Consider the following 9,060-nt stretch of genomic DNA (forward strand, 5'->3'; position numbering starts at 1 on the left):
TTTTAAGGTCAAATGAAGGTCAACTTAAAAATTTCATATAGAAATTCCTATTTTTTATTTTATAAATCTATAGAGCGTATTTTACGTCTGCTTAAGGAATAAGAAAATTTTTTTTGGTTATCTGAAGGTCATTTCAAAGTCGAATTAGTTTTTTCTTAATAACACGACAGGATTTTAACTGTAGAAAAAAATGTTGCAAGGAATATCAGTAGTACTTTTAATGACAAATTTATTGGTAACCATTTATTTGCCCTTTTGAAATCTGTATTTTTAATGTCAACATCAATATAGCACCAAACGTTCAAGTCCAATAAAAGTTCGTTTAAAGATCATAATAATAAAGATGATAAAGAGAAATAATAAAAAGTTTAAAAAATTAAGAAAAAAATAATAAACAATAATAAAAAGTTGAAAAAATAACAAAAAAGGTTAAAGCTAAGCGTAAGAGCATAAGGATATTGCTTGCAGTTGAAATGACCTACTTATATGGATATCCAAAACGCTCCATTATTTGCGGTTTCTATTTGAAATTTTTAAGTTGACCTTGATTTCACCTTAAAAATTGCAGTCAAGATCAAAGATAAATTCACCACTAAATTGATTTTTTTAAATCCTACAAATTTTTTCTCAAACTTATTTTGATAGGATTTCAGCCTGAAGAGTTATCGGGCGGTTCGGGTTTTTTTGGGACACCTCGTATAATAAATATTAACTACGTAGATACTTGTATGTTACTAACGGTAAGTAAAACCAATTTATCTTTTAAAATAATTATTTTTGCCGTTTTAAAAAAACGTACATAATAAAAAGTAAATAAAAATACTGATCTGATATGAAATATATTTTGAAAATCTTGTAAAATATGTATTACTACATGTTTTGTTTAAATTTGTTAGAAGTCGATTGTGATTTTAAAATTCAGTAATAAAAATAAATCTAAGTAGATCGATTATCTTTTTTGATGTATGAATATTAATTTTAATTATGAATAATAGTTATTAATAAAAATTAAAAAAATTTGAAATCTTGTATAACATTTCAAACTGTGTTGTTGACTAGGATATCATCCATTTTTTAGTATAACTGACAAATTTTTTATACAGGGTGTCTTACTAAGGTTGGCGAGGTACGATATTAGGGAAAGTATAGGCCTTAGAACTTCGGGAAAAAAATTTGATTAATAAATCAACCAAGAGAAATCCTGGAAATAGTTTTCAAGTTCGTAGATCGGCCGCTAGGAGGCGCAATTTACATACCAAAACATAGAGTTGAATTTTTCTCAGAAATGTTTCCTATTCAGGTATATAGTGGAGTCAAGATAGATATTGACTTCGCGTAAATTACTGGAAGAGAGAACATTTTATTTTTCGCTTTGTAAAGTTGTCAGAAACTACATATAAAAAGTTACCAACTGTAGAGTGTACGCTAAATTTTTTATTTAATAAATTAGCTGCAAAATTACAGTTTTTGCAAAATATATAAAAAAATATAATTTAAAAAAACTTAACTGCGCCATTCGAAAGAACAGGAAATTTTACATAAAAAGTGTTATTAAAGTTTTTTTCTATAATGCGAATTGAAGGCTGTAGAATTTTTTTTCTAACGTACGAAAAATGAGACGGGCGGCCCCCAAGTATAGCTCTCGATCGAAGAGCGCGCGGCCCCGAGCGCGCTACATTAAATTGGTTATAACTTTCGATCTAATTGATCAAATCGACCTCACAAAAATTTAAATGAAAGAAGATTCATCAGGCTATCAAAATTTTATGTCTTTAAACTTGAGAAAAAAATATATATATATAGTACGTATACAAAGTTACGTCATTCTTTAATTTTGTACAATAATAATAAAATAGTTGTCATTCTTTTAATTTTTAGAATAAATATCTGTAACTTTCACAGATTACTCTTCAAATGACGATTGAAACAGTGAGCGATATGGAAAAAATCTTAAATATTTAATTTGAAAAATATTGATCCCAACATATTCAATAATTTAAAAAAATCACAAATTTCACTTTTTTAGGCCATACTTTATAGATCAAAAACTATAGTTGTAAACGTGATATTGAAACTTTATGAGAGCACTTTTTAAAGCTTAAAATCTCTATTTTAAGATGTTGCATTTTATTTTTCTTACAAAATTGAAATAATAGTTGAAAAAACAAAAAATAAAATGATTTCATGAGAAATCCATGAAATTTATTGTTAGTTTAATAATTCACAAAAAAAATTTTTTTTAATAAACCATCAAAGAATTAAGTTAAGATCTTAAAAAAAGTAAATCCAGCAAAAAATATTTTTTTTATATATGGTAATAAGTGGAAACTTGTTATAACAGCAAAAAAAATTACGTTTTTTGATTAATTGATTTAATATTCATTTTTAAAACGTATATTCTGTATCTGAAATTGTGAATAAAAGTTCTCTTATTGATGCTTGCGAAGGGGAATTTTGAAAGTTGTTTTTCTTGTCAATTTATGTGACGAAGCTAAGCAGTGAGCACAGCTAATATTTTTTTGTTACTTACAGTTTCATTTATTTTAAAAGCGTGTTTCGTTTATAAGAATTAAATAATTATTATTGTAAATGGAATAAGAATATGATTTTTATGTTTTCGAGTAAGCTGCAGTTATCAGTGTGTTAAAAAGTGTATTATTCACATATTTGTCCATTTTGAGGTTATACTCTCGTACACTTGTAATTTATAATTTTCATTTTTCGAACCTCTATATTACAAATATTAGTGAGTTTGATTTAAAATCAATAATTGTTAAATAAATTGTTTAAAATAGTCGGCCATATTGGATCAGCCATTTTAAATTTTCATTTTCCGACATCATATTCTTGTTCATCGACATCGAAAACCCCTTTATTGTCAATTTGAAAGAATTCGATTTAAAATTCATTGAATAATTTTAAATGTACTTAAAAAAACTATTTATTATTGTTTAAACAATTGAAAAACAATTAGCGTACAAAAATAAGTTTATAACTTTTTTCTAATAAAGTAATTTCAAAAGGTTTTAGGAAAATCCATGCTTCCCATAATTATTTCGAAATAATGCGTAATTTTAAGCTATCTTGACTACCCTAATATTAAAATAGTACAAATAAGGATAGCCGGATTCATAGGGCATAACTTTTGTTATTGACATTTTCTTCTATCTTTCGACAGAAAGGATGGGAGAAGCCCATAATGTTTTATTAGAAAAATGCATTTTTTTAAGGATTGGCTCATCAAAAGCCCATAGAAAGCCCATTTCCCCCCTCGTTGGAAGGGTCTTTTCAAGCTTTATCTCGTGGTGAATGCGTAATATCATGAATCTCAATATGGAAACCTATAGATGGCGTTATTTCAAAAGAATGCCGTTTTATGGATTATTATCAAAAATTTTAAATACAATGCTATAGGTTTCTTTACATAAATGCACAAAAAATTGTTGAACATAGTATAAGTTTGAAATTTCTAACGAAAGTGTTGTTTATTTATGGGCGCTATTTACCAACGTTTAGGTTGTTTCACGTTTTTTAAACAAGTGAAATAGCAGGATAAAACTTTTTATAGGTTAGTTTGAAGAGCATAAAAATAGCTACAGTTTGTCGCCAAATAGGGTTCGATATCTTTTTTTGTTATCAAGTTATTCGCAAATTAGTGAACAGAAAATAAATAGTGATAATGAATTGAGGAACACGACGCTAACCTTCTCTTGGTCGATTTATTAATCAAATTTTTTTTCTCTAATATCGTACCTCGCCGGCCTTAGCGGGACACCCTGTATAAATGACCATAATTGGAAATTAGATTACCTACATAGATAATAATTTTAATTAGTGTAAACCGTACAAGAGATGTCATCATTTATTAATAAATATACAACTTAATCAACTGACAGCTGGAGATAGTAATCGTTTTTCAAGACATACTAATTGAATTTCAAATCTAGTATGTAAATAGTTGTGTAGGTAGTTATCACATAACAGTTTGTTCAAATTTTTCTCTAATACTAATTTTAGTTGTTTTATACAGCCCGTATAGACGCGTTGCATTTACCATCGCTCTGAAGTGAGCACAGGCTTTTCTTTTCCACACTATTTTATATGGAGATTCTAGAGCAGGCCGATGTTTTTACGACGTGCGACCAGCTTCTGGATTATATCACAAGAGAGTGGTAAAACTGCTCGCGTCCTGCGAGCGTGTCTAATCCGGAGCCTCTAGTAATACATTAACCTGCTTCCTGCAGAGATCACACATTACTTTGTAATCTCCAAGCTAGGATTGTGTGTGCGCTCGAACTAGGTTGAACGGTTGAGTGCAGCACGTTGCATGTCACCGACCAGATTATACGGTTTTCGTGGATTCACTGAATTAATGGCTCTTTGTTCGTGGTTCGCTCTGAACAGCGCGACTAAGACGACTTTGTATACGCAAAACACAAAGGAGGGACGAAAATCTTTACGTACAGTCAATTCAGAAGCTGAGAAATTCATAATAACAAAAAAAAAAACAAATTGTCTTTATGTAATATCCAGAGGAAGACGGTGTCGAATGTAAAAATTACACCAATGTACTTGGAACCTGTATTTAAGGCATTTTCTCGTAAATTTAGTCAATTTTGCAAAATTATAAAGTCGAGGACGCTAGCGCGTATATCTTCTGTTCAAGTCAAGATATCGAAATTTGGTAAAAGAGGATCGAATTAAATAGAACAGCTAGAATACCGTTTAAAAAAATATACAGGGTGGCACAAAAGTATGGAAACCCCTGAATAACTCGTGAGGAGTGCATTTTCTTGAAAAATGATAAATACAAAAGTTTTAGGATTTTTCCCTGACTAGTCAATGGCGCCCTTGTATTCGACCTTGACCTTCGAGGTCATTTCAAGGTCAAAATTGTTTTTTCAAATGGGAAGCCCTATTTTTTATTGCGAATTTGGAATGAGCAGGAAATTTTACATCCAAATTTGGTCTTGACCTTGCTCTTTCCAAATCCGCAATAAAAAATAGAAATTTTCATTTAAAAAACTTAACTTGACCTTCAAATGACCTTGAAGGTCAAGGTCAAATCCAAGGTCACCATCAGATAGCCAGGGAAAATTCCTTACACTTTTGTCTGAAACATTTTTTTCCAAAATGCATTCTTCGAAAGTTCTGCCGTACGGGGACTTTTGGAAGTCGACCCACATTTGACCTTGAAGGTCATTGTCAATATCATGGTCAAGACCAAGTTTGGACGTAAAATTTCCTGCACTTTCCAAATCTGCAATAAAAAATAGGGGTTCCTATATGAAAAATCAATTTTGACCTTGAAATGAACATGAAGGTCAAGGTCAAGGTCGAACACAAGGGCGCTATTGAATAGCCAGGGAAAAATCCTAAAACTTTTGGATTTATCATTTTTCAAGAAAATGCACTCCTGATGAGTTATTCAAGGAGTTTCCATACTTTTGTGCCACCCTGTATATCTCGGCTCCTATTGGTCGGATCGAGACGCTTTTTTTTAAATTCATGTTTTTAAGCACTATTTTAAGCACTATTTGATTTGAAATCTGTATATTAAAAAACCGCCGAGATAAGGAAACCGTTTTTTTTTAATAACTTTTATTTTAAAACTTAAAAAAATCTGAAATTTACACAAACGCGAGATATATTTACATTTCGTTCATTTTTTACTGAATTTCGATATGTTAACTTGGGCAGAAGATATACGCGCTCGTTTTTTCGACTTTATAATTTTGCAATAGGCCGCCATTTTGAAATTGGGGTCCAGATTGCGGGTATTTTTTGAGCACCCCAACAGTTTTCTTTNATTTTAAAATTTTTCAAAAATGCACTTTTTTGGCTTGCTGCGGGCTATGCTTGCAGTAAATAGCAAGCACGGTAATGTAAATGTAAACGAGTTATAGAAGAGAAAAGAGAAGATTTTTAAAGGTTTTTCGATATATCTCGAAAAGTAACAAAGCAATCGGCGCTTACAAGAAATCATTAGATAGATATTTTTAAAACCTTCAACTTTCTCATTTAAAATTTTTCGATCGGTGCTATATTTTTTTAATTAATTTAGAAAAACCGTTTTCTTGCAACTTTGCGATTTTTTTAACCATGTTCGCCATTTTGGATCGAGTTTAAAGAACTAGAAACTCAATTTAAAATTTTCCATACGGTCTTATTTTTTTTGTCCAGATAATAATTTCTGCAAATTTAACATTAATCTGACAGAATGCTTGGACTATTAAGGCATATTCTCGTAAATTTAGGCAATTTTGCAAAATTATAAAGTCGAAGACGCTAGTGCGTATATCTTCTACCCAAGTCAAGATATCGAAATTTTGGTAAAAAAGGATCGAATTAAATAGAACAGCGAGAATACCGTTTAAAAAAATATTCAGGGTGACACAAAAGCATGGAAACCCCTGAATAACTCGTCAGGAGTGCATTTTCTTGAAAAATGATAAATACAAAAGTTTTAGGATTTTTCCCTGGCTATTCAATGGCGCCCTTATATTCGACCTTGACCTTGATCTTCGAGGTCAAAATTGTATTTTCAAATTGGAACCGCTATTTTTTATTGCGGATTTGGAATGAGCAGGAAATTTTACATCCAAATTTGGTCTTGACCTTGCTCTATCCAAATCCGCAATAAAAAATAAGGATTCCCATTTAAAAACATTAACTTGACCTTCAAATGACTTTGAAGGTCAAAGTCAAGGTCAAATCCAAGGTCACCATCAGATAGCCAGGGAAAAATCCTTACACTTTTGTCTGAAACATTTTTTCCCAAAATGCATTCTTCGAAAGTTCTGCCGTACGGGGACTTTTGGAAGTCGACCCACATTTGACCTTGAAGGTCATTGTCAAAGTCACGGTCAAGACCAATTTTGGACGTAAAATTTCCTGCTCTTTCCAAATCTGCAATAAAAATAGGGGTCCTATTATCCTATTTGAAAAATCAATTTTGACCTTGAAATGACCTTGAAGGTCAAGGTCGAATACAAGGTCGCTATTGAATAGCCAGGGAAAAATCCTAAATCTTTTGGATTTATCATTTTTCAAGAAAATGCACTCCTGATGAGTTATTTTCCAGGAGGAGTTTCCATACTTTTGTGCCACCCTGTATATCTCGGCTCCTATTGGTCGGATCGAGACGCTTTTTTTTAAATTCATGTTTTTTAAGCACTATTTGATTTAAAATCTGTATATTAAAAAATCGCCGAGATAAGGACTCGTTTTTTTAATAACTTTTATTTTAAAACTTAAAAAATCTGAAATTTACACAAACGCGAGATAATGTGTTTACATTTCGTTCATTTTTTACTGAATTTCGATATGTTAACTTGGGCAGAAGATATACGCGCTCGTTTTTTCGACTTTATAATTTTGCAATAGGCCGCCATTTTGAAATTGGGGTCCAGATTGCGGGTATTTGTTGAGCACCCCAACAGTTTTGTTTTTGTAGTTTCATCCAATTTTAGTCAAATTTGTTCCTTTTATTTAATTCTGAAAATTTTCCACTTTTTTTTTCACTGCTACTTTTGCAATATAAAAAAATTTTGCGAGCTTTCACAAAAACCTATCCTTGTAGCAAATGTCTTCAGATTCAAAATCGCTTAGTATACCTAATGTCGATTAGAGGCTTATTTTCGGAGATGTAAGCGACAAACTGAAAAAAAGAGCAAATTTTTTTTCTTTTGTTATAAACAATATGACGCTTGACCTTTACAAATACACAAATTTAGGCTTTTGTTATGTGTATTTTTTACTTAATTTTAAGACCATAAAATTCGACTTAAACCGGATTTTTAAACAGGCATGTTTTTGGTCTCATTCGCCCGGACTATAGTGATTATTTTTTTTTATTAAATAAATAGTTCTAATTTCAAGAATAATTAATAATAAATAAAAATAAATGTTAATAATTAATTTCATTAAGTGTCGATTTTCACAACAGAAAAATAAACAGATAAAATAAAATTCAAAGGATAAAAACATAAAAAAAGGTACGACTTCAAAATATGAAAATGTAAATAATTTTTAGAAATATAGAGCTAAAGATGTGTAAAAACCAGAAAAATTGTAATTAAAACTTAATTTTTTTTTCAAACCAAAAAAATAAAAAAATTGAGGAAACTCGACATAAAAACGACACAAAAACAACAAAATTAACATTAACACAAAACATGTTAATAAGCATTTTAGCATATTTGTTTCAACCGATCCCAATTTCCCCAACTTTCTTTATTTCCTAATTTTTATTATTTTCTATAAAGACTTTCAATCATAACGCCACCATATTTTATACAATATTCTTGTTCCAGTTAAGGAAGAGGCAACTCAAACAACAACCCAAACCTCCTACAAGAGCAACATCGTCCCCATTTTCGTCATCACGATGCTAGCCATCGCTGGAGTCATAGGAATCGTGGCGATAGCCTTGAAAATCGCCGGCAGGAAGATCATAGAGGAGTTCGACAACATCTCCATAGCCTCCGAGATTTCCACTAGTAGTTGCAGCACCGTGACGGAAGTGGAAGGCTGCGAAGGAAGGAGCAAAGGCAGGAACAGCAAATAACTTAGAAACGGAGTTGGCTCGGGGAGCCTCCACTCGTTTTTGTTTCCTGAAGTACCTAGATCTCACTCCGAAGGTGTTGAGTTTGAGCAACGTCGCCGTATGGATTATTTTTTTTACTCGAAACCAGTTAATGTGTGACCTTAATACATTCCACTACACAACATTCTTTGTGATAAATTAGTGGTGAAGTAAGATATTCTTAGTAAATTATTAGTATTACAAGTGACGTATCTAACTATTTTTTAACGCATATTTGTATTAATATTTATTGTAAGGAGGGTCGCTTAACTTAAGACAATTGCGTATCGCTGTGATATACCAGGTGTTTGCCTCAACTTTCGCGCGGACGGCAGACTGCGCGAAAGTTCACGTATTTAAAGAACACTGGGTATAGTATGCAATTGGTGTTAGTTTTATTTATTTACTGACATAATAGTGATATTGTCCTGCAAGTCTTAGAGGTATGAATAAAGTGAGTTCAATTTTTTAAT

General features: G+C 31.2%; 1 protein-coding gene across 1 annotated transcript in view; it reads left to right on the forward strand.

Moving 5' to 3' along the window:
- Nucleotides 1-9,059, forward strand: part of LOC108914725 — a 32,364-nt gene extending 23,305 nt beyond the window's left edge. Inside the window, exon 5 of the mRNA XM_018720594.1 lies at nucleotides 8,316-9,059. Coding sequence (XP_018576110.1) covers nucleotides 8,316-8,569 — 254 coding nt within the window. The 3' untranslated portion in view covers nucleotides 8,570-9,059. The remainder of the gene's footprint in view (nucleotides 1-8,315) is intronic.
- Nucleotide 9,060: the final 1 nt, after the last annotated feature.

Source organism: Anoplophora glabripennis, unplaced genomic scaffold (genome assembly GCF_000390285.2).
Source record: "Anoplophora glabripennis isolate ALB-LARVAE unplaced genomic scaffold, Agla_2.0 scaffold746, whole genome shotgun sequence".
Classification (NCBI taxonomy): Eukaryota; Metazoa; Arthropoda; class Insecta; order Coleoptera; family Cerambycidae; genus Anoplophora; species Anoplophora glabripennis.